Source organism: Orbicella faveolata, unplaced genomic scaffold (genome assembly GCF_042242905.1).
Source record: "Orbicella faveolata isolate gen_17 unplaced genomic scaffold, um_ofav_v1 contig_4, whole genome shotgun sequence".
NCBI classification, from domain to species: Eukaryota; Metazoa; Cnidaria; class Anthozoa; order Scleractinia; family Merulinidae; genus Orbicella; species Orbicella faveolata.
Window position 1 is genome coordinate 11635872 of NW_028301569.1, and position 22057 is coordinate 11657928.

The 22057-nt window shown below is 37.4% G+C and overlaps 3 protein-coding genes across 6 annotated transcripts; 2 read left to right on the forward strand and 1 right to left on the reverse strand.

The window, feature by feature from the left end:
• The first annotated feature begins 81 nt into the window (after positions 1–81).
• LOC110049747 (protein Cryzl2-like) lies at positions 82–7573 on the forward strand. Its single transcript, XM_020755571.2, has 13 exons — positions 82–535; positions 1138–1234; positions 1354–1412; positions 1653–1718; positions 1990–2099; positions 2445–2526; positions 2857–2952; positions 3907–3989; positions 4412–4469; positions 4778–4817; positions 5058–5071; positions 5236–5355; positions 5877–7573. Exons 1-13 carry the CDS (start codon positions 338–340, stop codon positions 5943–5945), a joined length of 1092 nt encoding a protein of 363 aa, XP_020611230.2. The 5' UTR covers positions 82–337; the 3' UTR covers positions 5946–7573.
• An 11-nt stretch (positions 7574–7584) lies between these two features.
• On the reverse strand, positions 7585–10442 carry LOC110049749 (mitochondrial import inner membrane translocase subunit Tim17-B-like). The gene is made up of 6 exons (XM_020755573.2): positions 10359–10442; positions 10157–10256; positions 9705–9762; positions 8999–9127; positions 8546–8656; positions 7585–8311 (listed from the first exon to the last, which is right to left on the reverse strand). Exons 1-6 carry the CDS (start codon positions 10382–10384, stop codon positions 8202–8204), a joined length of 534 nt encoding a protein of 177 aa, XP_020611232.1. The 5' UTR covers positions 10385–10442; the 3' UTR covers positions 7585–8201.
• Positions 9126–21792, forward strand: LOC110049746 (E3 ubiquitin-protein ligase RAD18-like). 4 transcript variants are annotated; one of them, XM_089276499.1, is made up of 17 exons: positions 9126–9196; positions 10639–10741; positions 10827–10908; positions 11913–11974; positions 12443–12513; positions 13291–13411; positions 14134–14407; positions 14997–15096; positions 15643–15828; positions 16724–16838; positions 16984–17056; positions 17372–17454; positions 17625–17685; positions 18281–18373; positions 19183–19487; positions 20332–20378; positions 20866–21792. In XM_089276499.1, exons 2-17 carry the CDS (start codon positions 10652–10654, stop codon positions 20996–20998), a joined length of 1896 nt encoding a protein of 631 aa, XP_089132625.1. In that variant the 5' UTR covers positions 9126–9196; positions 10639–10651; the 3' UTR covers positions 20999–21792. The 4 variants fall into 4 exon arrangements, with proteins under 4 accessions (XP_089132625.1, XP_020611229.2, XP_020611227.2 ...); XM_020755570.2 differs by lacking the exon at positions 10639–10741; XM_020755568.2 differs by lacking the exon at positions 9126–9196 and having other exon boundaries at positions 10471–10741.
• The last annotated feature ends 265 nt before the right edge of the window (positions 21793–22057 follow it).

Here is a 22057-nt window from a genome sequence, read left to right on the forward strand (position 1 = left end):
GACTCTACTGATAAGTAAAAGTATTTGGGACGAGGTACACAAGTCATTCGATGATCTGACCACTCAAATATTGATCAAAGGTCTATTCTGTTATCCTGATAGAGAAATTCAGGGTGTAGTCCGCAAGAGTGGTCTGTAGGGGAGCCCTTGTGGTTGTCCGTGATCCGTTCCGTTACGGGTAGATAAAACTAAGGTTTTGATGTACTTATGCTTACGCTTATGCTTGCGTCGTGGCTGTCTTCTCTAGAGCATCGCTAGTGAGTCCCTCGGTCCCTAGGAGACCCGAGGGACTGGTATATACCTGCGAGAGACTGGACCCTCTAGCCGACGATCCAAGATGGCGGCTTTTCGAACAGTGCCTGAACGACTTTTGAGACCTGTTGCACGTGCATTGTCTGCAAGAAACAGCGACTTTCTTGCTTCCAAAGCCACCCTCGGCAGACCTAGGATGTATCGTGCTGCCCTGTGCAAGGAGCTGGGAAAACCTCTCGTGGTAGAACAGGTGCCTGCAGTGGAGAAACTAAAGGCGTCCCAGGTAAGCAGACACGATGTGAACTTGTTGTGCTGTGTTTTTTAATGATATGATTTTTGTTTTTGATTCTTGGCTTGATTGAAAGTCCAACACATACGTTACATTTTTCATTAATCAATAATTTGCATATGGATATCTGGGATGTCATCAAATTCTCCCAATTAGTATTAACAAATGTATACAGACAAGTAAAGAGAATTTGTATGTCTCCCAATAAGCTAATAATTCACGACGAAGTAGGGCGTCAGTCACAAATATACATGTATCACATTCTTCCCACTATCACAAATAATAAGAAATTGCAGGTATATCTTGCTGGTTACAGGCTGCAGGTTGAAAAGATCTGAGGTGAAGTCGAATAAACCTCATAAAATAAAATAAAATATTAAATAAAGTCTTTTACTTCACTTCACTTCACATAATCTATCAAATATTTTTACTTGCACGTGATTGGTTTAAATGCTTCACATGATTGAATATTCCCCAGCCAAACCTGGGGAATATCCAAGTGATATTCCCCAATTTTCAAACCCACATGTGAACATTGCGAAAAAAAAAAAAAAAAAAAATTAATAGATAATAAACATCACCTTACCTTACCTTAGGTCAGAGTTGCTGTTCATAGTTGCGGCATTAACTTTGCTGACATACTCATGTGTCTTGGAAAATATCAAGAAAAACCACCATTGCCATTTACTCCAGGCAAGTATTAGCCAGAAAAAGAGGAAAATGTGTCTCTTTGTGGACATATATCATTTCTCCCTGTCTGTCTGTTTCCCTAGCTAGGTCTGTTTTTTAATTTGTTTTGCCTGTGTTTGTAGGTAATGAAATTGCTGGAGTAGTGATTGAAACTGGAGAAGGTGTAAAGCAGCTGTCGAAGGTGATTACAATATTAGCAAAAACACCTTCCATACCCCAAAATGGATACCTAACAGTATGGTTCACAGGGATGTAACTAAGGCCAGTTGCCAGAGTGACCTGTGTTATATACGAGCATCCCATCCAGGTGGAGCCTTCTCATGTTATGAAATGAAAATTTCAGTGTGGACTACTTTGACTAAAGTGTTGACTTTGTACTATAACAAAGGGGTAACATTTCTTGGTTTGGATTTCCTGGCAGGGTGACAGGGTATTTGGACTGGCAGCACTGGGTGGATTTGCTGAAGAATGCATTGTTGAACAGAGTGTGAGTTCTGAAATTATTATGATGAGAATTTTTGTGCAATAGAACTCCCCCACTAGTCCAGGTACAATGACCATGTTTTAACTTTAGCTGACAATTAAGCAAGTTCATTCTCTCAAATACAACAGGGAGGTTTTAGACTTTTTTGTGCTTTAAGACAGTCCATCTTAGCAGTCTCTATAAAACCTTTTGATCTGTATAGGAAACAAATCAGAATGTTATGGCCTTTTCTTTGTGTGTTAGTTTAATGACAATGACTTTTTGTTGTCTACAGGGTCTGTGGAAGATTCCGTCCAATATCGAGTACAATCAGGCTTCTGCATTTGCAGTTTCTTATGGCACAGCATATGTAGGCCTGACCAACAAGTCCAATACACAGCCTGGGTAAACATGGTTGGTTTAAGCTACAGTGGAATTCCGATTTCTGAAACTCTTGATTTTTTTGAAACTCCAGATAACTCAAACCAAAGTAGCTTTCCTCTCCTCGGTCAAACTCTGTAATAATAGTTTACCCCAGATTTCTCAAACTACTTGTCTGAGTTGATTTTTTAACCAATTTTTGTTTCCCTTGTAGGTTTGAAAAATAAAGATTTCACTGTATTTTGAAACCAACCACAAAATGATTATTTGGTTATCAAGTTTTAATTTGTAGCTCCTGTTGAAAAGAGTTTTTTTTTCACTTGTTTTCTGTGAAAAGAATAATATTGTAATTTTTTGTTATCATTCTAGCCAAACAGTTTTAGTCACAGCGGCAGCAGGAGCTCTGGGCTTAGCCACTGTTGACATCGCAGCCAATGCACTGGGAGCCAAGGTACATGTATGTAAGGTGGAGATGACCCTCACTAAAAGCTAAAAATTAATTAATCTTTCCCTTGCATTATTCTGTTGTAAAATTTTCGAAGATGCCATGGGAACACAAAACAATCATCAGCTGATGGTTCTTCATTTGTTTCCTGGTCTATCAAACTTTTGACAAAGAAAAATTGTGACAGGTATGGCTGGTGTAATGGGAAGGACGTATTACTGTAGATTGAGGAGTCACAGTCACAGTTCAGAGTGCATGAAGAGATCCCTTTTCATAGGCAGTCTGAGCCCAGACATTGATTACAATCTACTCATGAAAAGTGTTGTTCTCTTTGAGGTTATCGGAGCTGCAAGCAAGGACAAACTTGATGTTGTTACAAGTATGGGAGCCTCAGCTACAATTGACTATAACAAGGAGAGTATAAAAGACAAGGTATTATACACTTATGTATTATTTATAAAAGCTTTTTAGCTCTGGGTGGATGTAAGAATTCTCATAACTGCCTGACTTCTGCTTAACTAGCTGAACTGGTTCAGTTTAAAAGTACTTTATTCTCAGTGGTGAGAAGTTGGACAGCATTACAGTAATCACTTCCTGGGGAAGCAGGGAGGGATAATTCTGCCGGGGGTGGGGGGAAATGTCAGCAGCACGAGAATTACTTGTAGAATATACTCCCAATATTCCATACCTTTTTCAATACCCTTACTATCCCCCTAAAAAAACAAGGACATGTGCACAAAAATTTTCCAGTCGATAGATTTTTTAAGATTTTTACTGCAGTCAGATAATGAGTTCCTTGTATCGGAAATGAAAAAAAATTGGCAGCCATGATAATAAAGCGTGTAGAAAACTACCCTGATTTTGAGCTAAAAGAGCCAAAAAGAATGGAATTCAGTGGTGCATGTTGCAAAAAATTCAAACTTCTAATGGATAGATTTTCTTCATTTTTTCACTAAATGTAGAAAATCAGTAGAGAAAATGATCCATCAAAAGAAAAATAGGGGTCATCGAACATCCAAGATCATTAATTTAAGGCGAAGCTATAGCAAATTATGGCCATCTGCGCTATCATTGTTTGTTTTATTACTTAGTGCGCGCTCGATGCATGACATGGCATGTGAAATTGTATGTGCAATAAGGATGCGCAGAAACAATTAGCATGAACGTCCTTAAGCTTAAAAACCAAAAAAATATCCTCCCCCCAAAAATTTCCTTCTGAGATGTGTTTTAAAGTCTGAAGTCCGTAGGCCAACAATCCTTTATGTCTTCTTGACTCTTTTATCCTTTATTCCCTGGGCGTCACTACAGTTAGCTAGAGTGCAAAATTTAATTACTGGCAAATATGATCAAACATTTTGGTATTGTTATTAATATTCTCTGTACCAGGTCAAAGAACTAACAGGAGGGAAAGGGGCAAATGTGATCATGGAAGCTGTTGGAGGACAGGTTTTTACTGAGTGTCTGAGATGGTAAGGTATCAAAATTAAAATCTTTCACAGTTTTGCCATATGGAGCACTTAGAGTAACAATCAAGTGTGTCTGTCCATTTGTCCATCCTGCCATCAATCAGTCAGTCCATTTCTAGTCTGTCCATCAGTCAGGCTGTCAGAGGCAAACAGATCTCTTAAAATGGGTATAGGCTGTATGTATGTAATGTTTGTTATGATTCTCTGATGTTTCTCTAACAATAATGGAAGTGAGCCTTTCGAAGAGAGATTCTTTTTTTTTTTTTTTGGTTCAGGTCGTGATACACCAAATCATGCACTGACATCATAACCCATGAAGACTTATTTGAGCCTCCAAACAGTCAAGTGAAATGAATGTTAGTTTTAGCTTTACTGACATGTTGTTACTAATAATTTATAATTTGTGACTTTTTCTTCTTATCTAGCATTGCATGGGGAGGAGTCGTTCTTCCAGTTGGCTTTGCTTCAGGAGATATTCCACAGGTACATGTATCTAGAGATGAATTTAGCTCGCGTATGGTCCAATGATGAAAGATGGAAAAAATTTACACCACAGACTAATAATAAAATTTCTATTTATGACAACATACCAGTGATCATTGGCTGCATCATCATCATTATAATGCACTCACACTCACTAAGAAGAAACTTGCAATCCAATTGTCTGTTCTGAGGCTTTATTTAGAAAATTGAAGTTTGAAGGGGGCTCTGCCACGTAATAATATGATAATATGAAAAGAAATTTGCTCATGATGGCTTGCAGTTCTGAATATTGTTGAATAATTTTTCAGATCCCAGCAAATGTTCTCTTGGTGAAAAACTGTTCAGCTGGTAAGTTGTATTTACTCATCTCAATTATGTAAAAGGTTATATATCAAAATATATAGTAGACACAATATGTATGCATTGCAGACCTTTATTTAAGGAACCTTTTCAGTCTTAATACCTGGACTGATCAGGTCTTTTTCTAGAATTGATACATTTGATGGCTTATTAAGTTGCAACATAATCTGCAAGATCTATATTTTGTAACCAGCTGAGTGTTTGTTTTTTCTTTCTTTGTTTTTACAGCCGGTTTGTTTTGGGTAAGTACTGCTTATTGTAAAGACTTTATTTTCCATACATGTATGTGCTTATAGTCATTTAAACATTATATTAAAAAAATTAATTTTTGTTAATAAACTTACTGTTCTTTACACCATTCAATATCAATAATTTGCAGCAATCTTTTTCCTTGTACTTTCATTAGGGATCCCACATGAAGCACAACCCAGCACTTCTGAAAGAGTCTGTAGATAAATCTTTGGAGTTACTTGTGCAGGGAAAGCTCAAAGGACCACATATTTCTGGAGAATTTGAACTAGACCAGGTACTTACAGCTGTTGTTTGCAGAGATAGACTTAAGACAATCAGTGTAAGACCTAAATAACCTCCAACACAGAATCTCTTTGGGCTCATCGAGAAAAGACTGCATGATAAGCCGAAAGATTGCCTGCCTAGAAGAGCTACATGACATAAATTTGATTATAAAGGCCTCATGGTTTAGTTCCAGAAAATATCCATATTCCCTCCACAGAAGGGATTGGAATTTCTTGGGGGGTGGGGAGGGGGAGTTCTCTAAAATTAAAACATTTAAAAAATTATTGGAATTTCCGGAGGGTTGGTGGATGGGGAGGTATGAATATTTTCTGGAACTACACATTTCTAAAAGACATCTATCTCTACTGCCACATTCTACCAAAGAATAGAAAGTATTTTTATACCACTTTTAATTATTGAAAGAGTTCAATAATGAAACAGAAAATACATTTTGTTTTTTAGTTTGTTATATTTCATCTGTAATTTATTTTGCAACAATGAGACTTGCTTCCATTTGATTTATCCCTTCAGGCAAATGAAGCTTTCAAGTTTGTGATGCAGAGAAAGTCGACTGGAAAAGTTTTAATAAAAACAAGATAGATGGGTTGTATGACAACTAGTGAAAATAGTTATGTAAAATAATACAAAGTATGTCACATGTGCATTCATAATCAAGATTATTTTCGTTAGAAATTATTAACTTAGAGACTAGATAGTAATTTGCAAGACATACAGGACAGTTTGTTGCATCTAAACAACAACAGTTGGTTTCAAAATTTGTTTCATTAATTATCTAACATTATAGTGATTCATCAGTTAACATCCAGTGATTACCAGCAAACCTTTGCATTTCCATCAGTTGACAAAGGGTGTGTTTCTGTAAGCGTTTCTGTGAGAAAATCCAAGATTGGATTCTTAAATCTGAAAGAATCTGAGAACGGATTTCAGAGTGGATTCATTGGTTCCTTTGATGCACCATGATCAGAGAGATGTTGGATTGATCTGTTTATTAAAGAAATGCAAAATCCGTTTTTCGGATTCTTTCAGATTTAAGAATCCAATCATGGATTTTCTTAAAGAAACGTACCCGAAGTCTCTGAAAGTCACACAAATGGACACAAATTTTTTACTTTGGTGACAAATCATTGCAAGTTTACTGGTGATTCATCCCAAGTTAGTGACTAATGAAACATGCTTTAACACAGGGTGTTACGGCGCAGCAAGTGACTGCGTAACAGTTAGGTATTGTTATAAAGTGATTATTGAGTAATCATCCATTCAATCTCAAATCAATACATCAAGTTGAAAAACAGAGCCTACCAACGGTATGTCAGCAGTTTGGGTATTGGTTTGGCTGATCAGAGATTCCAGGAAATTTCAATTCATGCTACACTGGAGTTTTTCTAGGCTTGATTTCCGCCACTCTTGGGTCCATGTGCCTCCCTGAGAAGAGGGAGCAGCTGGTAACAGGGTTCGTACCCTTTTTCAGAATCAAATTTCCAGGACTTTTCCAGGACTCGGATTGATTTTTCCAGGACTCTAAAATTCATATTAACCCTTTCACTCCCAAGATCTTAACGTTAATTCTCCTTACTGTCTGCCATACATTTCATATTTTTTTACTTTAGATTAACAGATTTCCAAAACTTTCCAGGACCAGTAGCCCTTTTCCAGGACTTTCCAGTCCTGGAAAATGCCACAATAAAATTCCAGGACTTTCCGGGTTTTCAAGGACCCGTACAAACCCTGTGGTAATCGAGCCTAGAGTTTTTCGTACAGCTTGAATAAGGTTGATGTGAGATTCTAGATTGCGTTGTTGGTACATGTACTTCAAAAACTGCTTGCACATAATTGAAACAAGGTCAACATCTCAGTAAGGACTCTCCTTCAATCTGCCAGTATTTGCATGGCACTACTGGCACTTTATCAAATCATTACACATACAGCATACAGTACAGTGGAACCCCAGTATAATGAAGAGCCGAGCAAGTAGGAAAAAGTGTTTAATATTGCAGGTGTTTGTTGCAATAGGGGTCTGGTCCAGACACTTCACTGGTAGTACTTAACTTTGATCAGGCTAAATGAAACTGTTGAACCACGGACTTCATTGGATAGGGGTTCATTTTTTTCAGGGTTCCACCATACATTGTACGACAAAAATTGCATCATTTCATTTAACCTCCTCTGGGCATCAGCAGAAAATTAATAAACACTCAATTATTAAGAAACACCAGACTACTTATTTACAAAGACCCTTTTAAATATAACTTTATTTTTCTAAATTATTGTGTAATTGCTATTTCAATTAAAACATAATTTAATTACAATACAACACAGTGTAATTGGCTCAAAACTTAAAGCAAATTGGAAGAGTATGGCTTGCTACAAAAAGGTTTCAAAGACTCGGCACTCTGTTGTCAACTATAGCAACTGATCTGTTTACCATGTCCATGTTTCGACAAACTTGTTTGTAGTGTCAACTTACCTATTTACAAGACGGGTACTGATTAACAATACCCTGTCTCCCTTAACACCTTGTGCTGCTGAAAACTTGAAACAAAAAGTTTGAACATGTATAGTCTTTAAACAGCAGCAATCAAACACAATCCTGAAAATGCAGGTGACAGTAAAGGCAGATGTGCTCTGCCCAGTGAAATGCTCTTTCAAACCATTTCAACTTAGTCTCCTTGATAAGGCAAATCACTTGCATGTAATTATGTTCCATTACGTCACTGCATTTTCAACTAGTTCTTTAGAGGCAATGTCACTTGAAGGCTCCTGGTGAAGATATTGAAGAGTCGTGAATAAAATTCCCTTGAAAACAATGCCTAAATATGATTTTGGTGCCTTCCTATGTTACTGATATTGTGGTTGATAATCAAATTCTGATCCAGCTTGTGTTGACTGTGGCGTTGGGTTGAATGGTTTGGGTGGCAGTTGAGCAGGGTCCGGAGGTTGAGGCATCACTGAAAGACAAAGGAAGAAAAGTAATCAAGATTATTCAAAACAATCAATCTCCAGGTGAGGGCACTTCCTCTCAGACCTCCTTCAAGTGTCTACTTTATATGTAAAGAGACCTTATGCCACACTAGTCATAAAAGAGATAAGTGAAGGTGAAGGTTGATTTGACAGGCACAAATGTACATTTATAGTCTTGACAGAAGTGTGAAACTGGACATTTAGTAAAGATAAACACAAACCTGGTTTAAACTGTTCAGCTGTCATTCTTGTGATACAGATTCCTACTCCTTCAATTAATGCCAACAAGATGGCTCCTACTGCCGCTGATCTAACAGCTGCTGAGGGTCCACCTACAGATGGTGAGAAACGTATCTTGTCATGTTTGGGAATATAGTGACTCCTTGGGACAACACTTCACTTCATAGTGTGACAAGGAGTGCTACAGCATACTTCTCCTGTTGGACTTGATGCAAGTTCATTAAGGGTTATCCCTCAGCATTTTGTTACATTGTCTAAAATATTGCAAGTGCATGTACCAATTTAGTTGGAGAGAGGCACTCTAAGAGAAAATTGCCTTGTCCAGGAGCACAGGCCAACAACATGACTAAGACTAGAAACTATTGGTTTGCTCCACTTCATAGTGTTGTGATTACTTTCATAGATGTTACACAATTATATGATCAACACATTACCTCTTGCGGCTAGCACAGCCCCTGTGATGGCGCCACTTCCAATTGAGTTCCATGGATCCTCTTTACCTCTTAATCCCATCAGACAGCAGTCGAAAGTAGAAAATAAACCTCCCCACACAGCAAAATTACCTGCAGTAACAGATAACCACATTAAAGGCACCTGATAATAAGCTAAGAAGGACCATGCAACAAAACTGTGTAAGTTTAACACCTCCAGGTGAGGAAAGTTGAGAACGTTTCTAGTGCAGACTACATGTATATTATTGATTAGAGGTTCCTTTGGCAATAACACCCATGTGATTATGACACAGGTTCAGTAAGTTGATATAAACAATAAACAATACACAAGATATATGATATCTGAAGAAATAAGCAGCAAATTAGATGAAAACACTTGCTGAGATCTTGACTATATCACAGGAATGTAATCTACCAGGAAATGTTTTGTTATGCAACAGTTGATGACCAGGGTTGTCATTTAGGGCCTTAACACAAAACACCTGTTACAGCTGACAGGGCTTCGATGATATGTGTAAACTTATCTGCTGTTGATATAATTCACCTACAAAGTAACAACTTTGTTACGGATATGAAGATCAAGACAACAGGTGAGTCAAAACTAAATGACAACCCTGCCAACAGAATCCAATCCTGCCTTTTTGTCAACTTTGAGAGAATGGTTAAAGGATAAAACAGAAACACTTACCTCCAAGAACAGGAGCCCTTGTTTTAACTGCTCCTATACTACCATAGAGTCTTTGTCCCTATAAGAAATACCACTTATTATCAGACCTCATATTAGCCAACCAATCAAATGCACCTACATAGACTGTACATGTAAGTGAGCATTGATAAGAGTCCAGCAGTACACCCGGTTACCAGGATGAGTGATTGTTGAGATTTAAGGAATGCAAACCCAGAACAGTGCGTAAATAAGTGCATTAACTTCTCCCACAAAAACTCAGTACATTTTCAGCGTACTTTAAATCGTGGAAGTTGGTCACTAACTACGATGAAAATTATGCCACTGACATCTTATACAGTTGAACTGAAATATTTCATTAAAGATCTGCCGTATAACATTCCTATGGTTTTAAACGGCCTTAAGTATCACAGGTTATTCTACAAAACGGCAAAAGCAAGCAAAATGAAACTTACAGCCGGCGAATTTCTCCATCCTTTCACGAAGGAAAAGATTCCACCACCGATCGCGCCCATTGCGAACGCTCCTCCACAATCATCCACAATGCGGTAAGGACTTGGAAAAAATCCATGAACAGAAATCAGTTATTGCAGCTTTAAAAAATACCTAGTTTTAAGAGATCCAGCTAATTTAAACGGCAAGGAAACGTAAAATTACCAGGGCTCTCTCGCATATTCCTCCATCTTGTTTCACGCACGTTTTTATGCAGTTGTGACGCAATCGTTGCAAGTGAGTTTTATTTCGGTCTCTTATTGGCTTATTAGTTACAGCCAATCACGACGTCTAATAGAAAGCGTAACAAAGACAGCGCTGTGTGATGGGTAATGATGTCTTCAGCCAATCAAAATACAAGTATTCTCGCGCCAATTTCTTTGATTCCAATATGGCGACAGTTTTGCTGATGAATTTCTCTTACATTTCTTGTCGTTTTGTGCAGTAATCTCGCCAGTATGTTGTCTTTTGTGGATGTGAAAACTTCCTCTGCTAAGTTGGCTGAGTGGAGTCCTTCAGACTGGCCAGAGTCACTACCAGAAATGAGGGTAATTTGTTTATAGATAAGCTTATATCGACCATATCCTGCGTGAAATTTTAATAATTTCTGTGTTTAAAATTTTAATTTTTTAGACGATCGACAATCTACTCAGATGTTCTATTTGCTACGAATTCTTTGATGTTGCAATGATAATTCCAGAGTGTTCTCATAATTGTAAGTTCATTTTATTTAATAATGTCTCGGAAACGGACAGAAATGTTATCCTCCCAAGACAGAATGTTTCGTTATCATGTGGAGTTTGGAACGGAGATTTAACTGAATTGCGTCAGTTGTTCCTATGGAATCTCAGCTTGAAGCAAGTCCTACAAGTTCTTATTTTATTACTGTTGGGTTGATAACATTTTTATGTATACGAGACCCCATTCATAGGCTTAAATTATAAATAGTGTCTCAATATACTTTCCATTGTTATTGTTTTGAAATAAGGATGGGCAGATACCGATATCAAATATTCGATACCGGCGATACCAAGGCCGGATCGGGAAAAAAAAAAAAAAAACGATACCAGCGAGAAGTTTCAATGCTTTCAATACTGCACCTGACCTGTCCTCACTTTGTCTCCTCAGCCTCCATTCTTCTGGTCATCACCATTGTGTTATTGAGTAGGACTATGTTTTCGTTAATAGACTGAAATCTTTGACTTGTTTATCTGTGTTGTTGATTCAACAAGAAAGTACTGAACAACAATCAACATTATCAGTGCGAGACAACCTTGTACTTGGTCAACCAGATTATGTGATTTACCACTTAACTCAATCGCGTCACAGTATCGGTATGGATATCGATATCGAAGGAAAAAGTCAGTATCATTCTTGGTATCGTATCGATTTGAAAAAACGGTATCAGCCCATCCTAAGAAATAACGCAAAGAAACTATTTTTCTTGGAAACTAATAATAATTTATTACTTTCCCAGAAAAGTTTTGTCGCTAGTAGAGAGGAATTGGGGTGGGTTTGTGGAAGTAGAAAACCTTTCATGGAATTGGGTATGGATGTTTTGGGCAACAACACTTTTTCTACTGCTGGGACTTTGCAGTGTGGAATAAATTTGGTATAACCTTGACAAGTGGTTACTGAAGAGAAGTAGTTAATTATGAGAGTTTTGATCAGAGAGGTCAATAGGAGAGCTTAAAATTTGATGTTTATTACAATTTTCAGATTGCTCATTGTGTATCCGAAGATCCCTTAGCTATGAACCACAGTGTCCCACATGTTCCTCGGTAAGTGTTTGAGGGTCTCTCTTTTTTTTCCTTTTTAACATGTTAATGCCTTAGACAGCTTCTGATAAGGAGAGAATTAAGTAAATAAGGGAATACCATCCTGATGTCAGGGCTTGAGAATAAGTTAAATTCCTGACTATTGCTTGCCCTGGGCAAGTCTTAGTTTGTTCTTTTAATGATTTGTTATCAGATGACTTGTCTAATCCCTTGGCCGTCGGACAAGTGAGAATGAAAAGTTACTTTCCCAGAAGGAAAATCTACTTGTACAGGATAATGGAACGGCACTTTTTTCAAGCCCTGGATGTATAACCGAATTCTCAGAGCTGACATTAAAAGAAATGTATACTGATTAGTAAAAAGGATTAATATTTTGAGGTTTAGATAGAGCTCATATCAGCTGATCACGAGAGTGAGTTAATGCAAGACCATTTTATAACAAAATGCTAATAATTTTCTGTTTTCTCATAGAAAGTTAGTCCACCAAGTTTAAAAACCAACAGAGTATTAGACGAATTAGTTAAGAACTTCATCAAAGTCAGGTATTCTACTCCTCTATGTTAAGTGATATTTTTTGTTTAGCTTGGTAATACAATATCATAGTTGATGGGTCATGGGGGGAAATTGGGGGTTTTCGTTTTATGGTTTTGGTCAAGTGTTTTTAGATCAGTTTTTTCAGTTTTGCTTTTAAAATATACTGTTTTTTGGTTTTGGTTTCTGTTGCAGCTTTCATTTTTTACCCCTTAGTATTTGGTTTTCAGGTTTTGGTGATAAGAAAAGCATTTTTTCGGGTTTGGTTATTTGCTTGCCTACTTTCTAGCCTCTTTATTTCACCTTGGGCAATCTGTCTATTTTAAGTTCATGAAGTGTGCTATATCAATGATGCAAATTAGATTAACAATGAGACATCACTTCTTGATAATTGTGCTACAAGTGAGTCCTGTATTCCAGTCAAATTTGGTCCAGATGTGTTCTACACAAATCAGAAAAATAGTTTGATCTGGAGGTTACAATCACCTTCTCTCTCATCTCATGTTTTATAAAAATCAAGTAGGCAAGGAGTTAACAGTAAGTTTTAAAGGTATGGCAATAATGTTAAATCAAAGAGTCTTGAACCCTCAAGAAAGGAAAATTACTGTTTTTTTTGGAGAAACTGTATTTTTCTAGGATATTGGTGCTGTTTCAAACTATTTATATAAGATTGTCAACACCTGTAATTTACCCTGTGTGAACTCCCTTGTTTTCTGAATCCTGTACCTGATGTGTATACATTACTGTGCTGGATTTTAAACTGTATTATTATTTTTTTATTGTCATAGAACAAAGCTGTTAGAATTAGCAACAACCAATGCCCAGAAAACAAGTTTAAAAGATGATGCTAAAAAGAGAGGTGAAACAAAGAATAAAAGAAGCAGTACTGCCCACACAAGAAGAAGAAAGGTAATGCTGTTGTTTTTTGTTTTGTTTTGTTTTGTTTTGTTTTTTTTCACTTTTCAACTTCTAGTTTATACAGTGACAATCTGATGTGTGGCAGTCCAAGAAAATGTTTTAAAAATAGTTCTTTTTTCCCTGCAATTTTTCTTTACTGAAACATTGGATTTCCAATACTTTTCTGGATGAGGGATTACCCACTTTTATGAAATTATAATCTCCTATGAAGTGTGGAAGGCACAGTGGTATAATGGTTAGTGTGTTGGACTCCGGATCAATCCCTGCTTGGGATCACTGCATTGTGTTCTTGACTATTCTATTCTCTCCACCTATGTGTAGAAATGTGTGGCGCAAATTTGAATCTTGGTGTAACTCTGCAATGGACCAGCATCCCATCCAGAGCCTGGAGTAGAAATACTTCCAGTCACTTCATGTGTTGGAAACCAGATTTAAGCACCAGCCATCATTGCTTTCAATAAAATTCGAACTAGGCAGACCCCTAGTGCAGTAACCATCAGAGAGCACTAAGATAACAACATTCCCATATACGCCAATTTTTGAAGGTTTTTATCATTGATAGTGATTACCGGTATAGCTGGTAATTCACAACAGAATACGTGCTGGAGCTCTGGCACATCCCAGATCTTATCAAGAGTCGGAAGCTATTTTGGCCACCTGGCTTGAATGCAAACTTTCCTGTACTACTTGATGTGATTGATTTTATTTTATAGGCTCAATTAACACCTCAAAATGACTCAAAGTCTTCAAGTCCAGACACAAAGAGACAGAGGCTTGATGCAGAGAATGAGCAAGTTTCAAATCCTGTGGAGGTGACATTGAATGATGAATTAGAAAACCCTGTTAGTACAGCAGAACCTGAAGTCGCTGTTGTTGATGAGGAGGAAAATCAGCAGGAGCAACAACGATCAGAACTACAGCCAACAGCCATGGATGAATGCAGATCTGAAAATGAAACCCCAGCACAACCTTCAGATGCAGACTTTGGTAAGTGTTCACCTGGGCCGGGTTGTTCTGAGCCCAATTAAGCTACCCAAGATCATTGAGAATTTCATTTTTTTTTAATAATTTATCCTATAGATAGCTGCATAATTTTTTTAGCCATAGGGTTGTCATAGGCAGCTAATACCTTATTTATAAGCTTCAAAATTTATGTTTTCCTCTTTCCTTTCTTTGGTGTAAATAAATGATGTTGTTGTTATAACTTTTCCATGAGGTTAAACTTCTGTTTATGTTGTTTGTCCTTCAGTTTTGAGGGTCAGTAATCTCAGACTACACAAAACGCAAGCAGCGAAAAAACATTTTTTACAAGAAAAATGAATACTTCAGTTAACTTTTAATCCTGGGTTAGTGTTAACTGGCTTTTGAACAATCTAGCCCTGATGATAGTACAGTATTAGCCATATTTCAATGGATTGTTGGTGAATGTAAGGTTTTTTTCTGGGAACCAGTGACTGATTTCAATATTATGTTGTTAATTTGTAAAGAAATTATCTGAAATTAAATTACAGTAAGTCAAAAACCTGTTTTAAAATAAGTTGAGGCTAGAAGTTTAATTCATTATTTTTTCTCTCAGCTGAGTGTCCAGTTTGTGGTGACATGGTTCCACACAGAAAAATAAATTCACATCTTGATGCCTGCCTCACAAGAACAGAAAAGAAAAGTTCTTTACGAAGGTACAAAGAAAATAAAAATATTAGCCTCTTACTGACTGAGCTTGAGGGCCGTACTGGGGAATATTGGCCTAAGAAAGTGGCAGTATGGACAAAGTGCAGCAAGGTCCGTTAAAAAATGACCAAGAGATAATATTCCCCAGTACAGCTTGAGAAAGCTGGGTTAGTAAGTAGTTATATGGCACTTGAGCCAGGCTTGTTTTGAATATGCTGGCTTTCAGAATTACATCGATATACACAGCTTATGATGGCCTGTATGGCAAAATCCTGACCAAGAAAGAACCAATCAGAACACTTGGATTTTCCTCAAGACTACCTTGCCTTATAATAAACTGAATTAGCTTTGGTTGTAATGTTATGTACAGCCTTGAAGTGTTGTCATCTCAAAAGCACCTCGCTTTCGAAGTTTACCAGCTCTTCCTCTTTGTGTCAGCAAGCAAGTCTAGCAAAATATTCAGAGACCAGGATAACTTGTGAATGCAGCATAGTCTGAACAATACAAACATTAATTTTGTAACCTTTCTTTTAAAATTTCTTTTTATCTGAAAGCAGGAAGAAAGCCAGTGAGTCAAAGACTAGTAAATCAAGTAAAAGAAAATGTCCATCTGATGCAGAATTTCAAGAATCTCCTCCTGGATCAAGTGATGACTCAGCTTCCTGTTCTGTGATTCAAGAAGCTTGTTCTTCAACAGCAAGTTCATCTACCTTGACAATTAAAGGCTCCAATGCACTTATGTAAGTCCCAAGATTGAAAATATGAAGTTTCCCTATCATTGCCCATGGATTTTTGTTTAATATTATTTGGAGAATTGTGCATTTTGTCAAAAGACTGGCTTTTTGGTAGACTTTGGAGTTTTCTTTGTGTGTCTATTTTTAGCCTTTTTCCTTAGTGATATTGATACTGCAAAGTCTAAAAGGTTATGAGGGTTGGTGCCCTAATAGACTCTGGATCGAGGTGCCTAGATTCAAGCCCTGGCTGGGGTGGGGTCACTATGTGTTGTTCTTAGATAAGATGCTTGACCTCACTGTGCTCTGTTCTCCACTCAAGTGACAGTATAAATGGGTACTTGCAAATTAAAAGCCGGGGGTACCTCTGTAGTGGACTAACAGCCGGACTAACATCATATCCAAGAGGGAGTAGAATGATATATATGTAGTCACTTAACGTTATTGAAACTGTTCATAAGAGCAGTTCTGATGGGCTACGAGACTTCATCTGTACTGTTTAAAGAGAAATATTTAAAATATTAGTTACTATTAGGGGTAATACACTGTCTGTACAACAGGGTCCGAAATTGCGCTTTCCTGGTCGCCAGTGGGCGATTAACTATTTCGTGCCACGATAATTGCACAAACAATAACTTTGATTTTCAGCCAAATCAATTAAAATAAAATTCAAAGCCGCCCGCTAATTGGTCACTTCCTTTTTACCTTTCCGCGGCTCTTGAAGTATTAAACCAATTTTAAACTTTGTGTTTCGCTGCGAAGGAAAAATTTTATTGACACTTAAATTGGCAACCACATTTTTCCATATGGTGACTGAAAAAAAAAATTTAAGTCGCCAGTTGGCGCCTGCCAAAAAAAGTTAATTTCAGACCCTGTGCAATATGAGGCATTATTTTTTCTCCAGTCGGACGGTACAGAAAAGAAAGCCCCTCCCTAAACTTGTTTACAGTGTAATGGCAGAAAAGGAATTACGACAAAGACTGAAGGAATGGAATTTGTCAACCAAAGGAGATAAATCTGTGAGTAGACAAGCCCAAAAACTTTTCCTTTACTGATTTGATTATTAAGCTTTTTTTTACAGCAGGCAATGGGCCATTTTTCCATGGATTCTTTAGCTGGAAAAATATCTGAATCTATGAATCATGTTTTGTCTATTTTTTTCAGACCCTTGTTAAAAGGCATCAAGATTTTGTGATGCTTTACAATGCACAATGTGATTCACCAACACCTATGACAGGTAAATTGTATTGATGTATTTAACAGTCCTTCTTAAAATTAAGTCAATACGAAGACCATGCTTTTAGCTAGGATTCTGTGAGTGGCCGTCCACTCCGGTTAGGGAGGTCTGACCAGTTGCATGTCCCCCAGAAAATTTTGAAGCAAAGCTTCTTAGGTGCAATTTCCGCAATTTTCAGGTGATAAATGTATCAACTGGACTTGAATGATAATGAGCCATTTTCATCGCTCAAAACCTAAAATTGATTGAAACTGAAGTTGCTTGTGCCCATACTAAACGCATCAAACTAACATGTAAAATAATATTTTTTCACAGCTGCTCAAATTGCAAGAGAGGTCGAGAAAGCAGAGAAGACAAGAGCCAAAGAAGCATCTTCTACTTCAGAAGCATCAACATCAGTATGTAATCAAATTAACAACTTATTCTTATAGAAAGTAGAGCATACTCTAAGTATACTGAGAGATTCCAAGGGTAATGTGACCACGTCTAATTGCTATATTATTTTGAAATTTGATCTCCTAGTAATTGATTGTTCTTTCTCTATTTATAATTTCATTTAATTACACAGGGTCTTCATTTTGAGAAAGACCAAAGTGAAGAAGATATGGACAAAACCCGACAAAAATACTGTAAGTTTAACCTACTTGTTTTAAAGAACTTTGCGTTACGCACTTTTAGAACCTAGGGATGCTCCTGCAAGTGTAGCAATGGGAGGAGAGCAAAATAATTATCGCTAATGGAAGATAAAAGTCAATTCCCATCTTAGGATGGGTGGGTGGGACAGCTCATGCAGTGGTAGATGGATGAATGGCTTCACACAAAGACTAACTTTGACAAAATGATCTTTAGACGAAGTCCATAAGGCCTAAATATCCTCAAGACACTAGAACCCTGACTCCTACCCTTGTGTGTTAAAAATGTTATTTGCTTCATGATTTTGTGGGCTGGCTTAAAATCATTGTTACTGGGCTAGTCCATTGCAAGTCTTTTCGAGTTTTTGAAGGCTGTCTTTGAAGCAACCCTCAATACTTAGTTATATGCTTGGGGATACAGGAGCACCTTGTGCAAGAACAGAGCATGAGAACCTGGGCCAGACTTGATGCTGGATCCTCTGGAACCCAGGGCATTAATCATTCAGCCTCTGTGATTGAGTAGTACTGTTCAGGTTTGAATGTCATTCATGAATATTTCCTTTCAACAGTATAACTATGTGTCTTTATTTAGTGAATGAACATCAAGATGATTTCAACAAACTAATAGCTGACATACAAAAGAGACAGCGAGGCAAAAGAAAGAAATCTGCTGCAAAGACCTCAGGCCAGTACAAAGTTATTTGCTTCTGTTTTATGAATTGTGTGTGTTGTAAGCACAGCAGTCAATTATTTGAAAACATTTTCTTTATTACATTACAACCAAAGGTAATTTTAGAATCAAAGGTATTGTGTACTCTGTAAGGTAAGGTAAAGTCTGCATGTGAGCCAAGTGGCCCATCAGGCCAGAGCTTATCCCGGTTTCTGTAGCATGAAGCGACTAGGAGTATTTCTACTCCCCCCTGGATGGGATGCTAGTCCATCGCAGGGTTACCCCCAGCATTAAGTTCGCTGGTACCCATTTATACACCTGGGTGGAGAGAGGCACTGTGAGAGTAAAGTGTCTTGCCCAAGAACACAACACAATGTCCCCGGCCAGGGCTCGAACCCGGACCGCTCGATCCGGAGATGAGCGCACTAACCATGAGGCCACCATGCCTCCCTAACATTAATTTGTTGTGTGAGTAACTAAAGGTGGAACAGTCTCTTTCAGTTCTAGAATGACAGGGTCCTGTGGTATCATCAGAGACCCATGAACTTTCTAAAATATTGCTAATCTTTCCCTGGATGACAAGTCTATCACCAGCTAGACCCCTTCTCTCTCCCTCTGCAGCTTTGTCAGACTGCCCTAGGCTTGCAATATTTGCTTGGGCAAATAACAAGAACACCTCATGCTTAAGAACACACCCCAAGGATGAGTGTTAAGGGTGATGTTCTATCCATTAGACCACCAGTGTGAAATAAAATTTTTTGTAGTGACGTTCCAGTTATTGGAGCTTTGTTTTAGCTTAAGTATTTACTTTTTGTTGATTGCAGTGAGTGAAAGCTTGGATAGGAAAAAGGTTGATACTGCTGAGGAAGATTTTAAAAAATCAGAGAATAATGAAAGTGGTGATCCAAAACACAGTGATGACCAGGAAAAGAATGAAAGTACAGAGAAGTCAGAGGCGACTGTTGAAACGTATCTACCTTTCTTCAGGGAAAGTGACCATGGTTCCTCACAACATGAGCAGTGCAAGACTTCATCTGTTATTCCTGAGCCACCATTGTCTCCTAGTCTAGCTTCATTGGAAGAAGAAGATGAGAACACTCCTTCACTTGGCCTGGAGGATGATGACTGGGTAACTTATCATTCTCTGTAACTCTTTGCATAATTAACTATTCTTGGACAAAACAGTTGACTCTCACAGTGCCTTCTCTCTACAAAACTACCAGTGGTTCAGGCAGGGAGTGCAGAGAGAGGGTTTTAGGATGAGAACGGATCAGGACAAAACAAGGATGCAGCATGCACATGAGGAAAAGTCTCATCCCAACCTCTTCTCACATATACTGCCTTTTTGCACTCACATTTGCAAGGATAAATGATTGTCGGTTCCTAAGAGAAAAAGCTGACTGCAAGCTGTCTGGGATAACTCTGCAATGGACTATCATCCCATCCAGGGGAGGGGATGATAATACACCTGGTATCTTGATGCCACTAAAAGCAGATTTAATCAATTCCCTGGTAAGCCATTTGGGCTTGAAGTCAGACTTCACAGAGTACCTATATAACCATTACAATTTTGGTAAGAATTTTAAAACAATCTCTGGCTGAAACGATTTCAAAATTACAAGCTTTTGACTGCCTTACCCTGTCTTCGATGGGTAAAATGTGAATGACAATAAACAAAGAAAAAGAAAAAATTTGAATACAAAAAGTCCTGGACAATACATATGACATTCTTATTGACAAACATTCATAATTTCCGTTTTTATTATTTGGCAATTTCACACATTTGTATTCAAATTTTTTCTTTTTCTTCGTTTCATGTCATTCACATTTTACCAATCAAAGACTGTAGTGCAGGCAGTCAAAGCTGTAATTTTTTAATTGTTTCAGCGAGAAATTGTGTTAAAATTTTTACCATGTTTTATCCTGGCTATGCCCCTTCAATGTTTTCACATTACAATTTTCCTCATTATTAGGAATTTCAAGAGGACAAATCTGGAGATCCAAATGTTATCCCAGAAAGGTATTGTATTGTCAGTAGACTAGTGGTGATAGTGTTAGGTTGTTGAAAATATTTTTTTTGCTTAAATGTTGGACAATATCCAAACTCTTACTGTCAACCTCCTTAAAGAAATGTCTCATTCTCAAGTCGCAATTCTGTGCTAGTAATTCATTTCCATCCTCGTCATCATTAGTCACCTTCACTTCCTAATGCGGTTGCACCATTTCTACCATATTGGTCTAGAAAATCAAACCATTATTACTGGGTTTCCTGTTACCCAGCTATCATTTGTTGCCTCCATATTGCAAACCATTTTCCTCCTAGCCATCGTTATTCATCCTCACTTCCTAGTGTGTTCCTGTTATTTGTCAAGTACAGCTCAACAATTTAATCAAGTCAGTTTTATTGTTATGTTTTGTGTGATCTGGGAATACACAAAAGTAATAGGTGAAAGCACCAGTCAATTTTACAATATTATTTAGACTGTTTGGCCTCTCCCTTGTTTCAGCCCAGTAATAAAAGTTGGAAGAGCCACTGACGCAACTGCGGACACAGAGACTCCACTAAGTGAGAGTGATGAGGAGTTTCAACAGAATCAAACATTTGTTAATAACAAACGTGTCAAATCTAACCTGTTCTGACCCTAGCATTCGCTGAGCAATGAACATTGATAAACATTAGCCTTATTCTCTACAAGTTAAATGTCTTGATCTAAATTATTGAATTGGATTTCTCTCTTCCTGAAACCATATTCTGTTTATGTGGAGTAACAAATTTTTTTGCACAAAACAGTGAATTCTACAGTTGAGAGAAGCTCAGTACAAAGCCAGAAATATAAATGACTTTATTGCAAGAGGTCTCCAAAGCAAACAATGTAAGGGTCAGTGAAGGTTTACACCCATATGCCTCATATTTTCACATTAATGTTTCTCATGTAACCGACAAGCAAATTGGGTAAAATATGTAGGAATGTCTCAATTGCGATACATGTATGAGCCATTGACTAAAACAGAGAAACAAAAAACAAGTGAGCTCCAGATTACATATTTCTCCTGAAAAAGTCGATGATGCTCATACATAAATATTTTTCTGGGTGGACAAATGTTTGTGGTCTCATAACATATGATCAACTTCAGCTCTTGCAAAAATAGAATACCGGTAATATGCTGGAGAATATTACTATACAGTGAAATAGTTGACTATTAGGAATTGTACTACAATTGTATTACATGTAGTCCACACAATGTCTTGGGAAACATTCCAAAAATGTTTTGTACATATATAATACTGTTACATTTGTCACACAAAATAGGGTACAGAAACAGATAATTCCTTATACCAAATAGTATAAAATCATATTTTCTTTAAAAAAAAAAACTGTATATGGAGGGGGAAAGGTTATAAACAATAAAACGATGAGTTCTTTTTAAACGCATTCTTCCGAGTCTCTGTTTTCTTTTTTGTTACCTCATGACCTTTTACTTTCACCTCAACACCAGAAATAATTGTGCAAGTAATTTTAAAATTGTTGTGTTGCTATCAAACTTTTGATGGCCCTTATAAGAGATCTAAGGACCCAAACAAAAACATTAAAATGTCTTCAAGAATGATGTATGACAGCCCTTGGTAGTAGCAGAAGAAACAAGAGAATCGAGTGTATAGAGAAAACAACTTCACACGGACCAAGAAGAGAAATGTGG

What these genes read in the sequence shown, in the direction of transcription:
- LOC110049747 (XM_020755571.2), top strand. Translation starts at nt 338, where the DNA reads ATGGCGGCTTTTCGAACAGTGCCTGAACGACTTTTGAGACCTGTTGCA. An exon ending in AGAAACTAAAGGCGTCCCAG is followed by an intron (nt 536 to 1,137) that starts GTAAGCAGACAC and finishes ACCTTACCTTAG; the next exon opens with GTCAGAGTTGCTGTTCATAG. An exon ending in AAGTCCAATACACAGCCTGG is followed by an intron (nt 2,100 to 2,444) that starts GTAAACATGGTT and finishes TTATCATTCTAG; the next exon opens with CCAAACAGTTTTAGTCACAG.
- LOC110049749 (XM_020755573.2), bottom strand. Translation starts at nt 10,384, where the DNA reads ATGGAGGAATATGCGAGAGAGCCCTG. An exon ending in AAGGGCTCCTGTTCTTGGAG is followed by an intron (nt 9,128 to 9,704) that starts GTAAGTGTTTCT and finishes CTGTTACTGCAG; the next exon opens with GTAATTTTGCTGTGTGGGGA. An exon ending in GGCTGTGCTAGCCGCAAGAG is followed by an intron (nt 8,657 to 8,998) that starts GTAATGTGTTGA and finishes CACCATCTGTAG; the next exon opens with GTGGACCCTCAGCAGCTGTT.
- LOC110049746 (XM_089276499.1), top strand. Translation starts at nt 10,652, where the DNA reads ATGTTGTCTTTTGTGGATGTGAAAACTTCCTCTGCTAAGTTGGCTGAG. An exon ending in ATCTGCTGCAAAGACCTCAG is followed by an intron (nt 18,374 to 19,182) that starts GCCAGTACAAAG and finishes TGTTGATTGCAG; the next exon opens with TGAGTGAAAGCTTGGATAGG. An exon ending in CCAAATGTTATCCCAGAAAG is followed by an intron (nt 20,379 to 20,865) that starts GTATTGTATTGT and finishes CCCTTGTTTCAG; the next exon opens with CCCAGTAATAAAAGTTGGAA.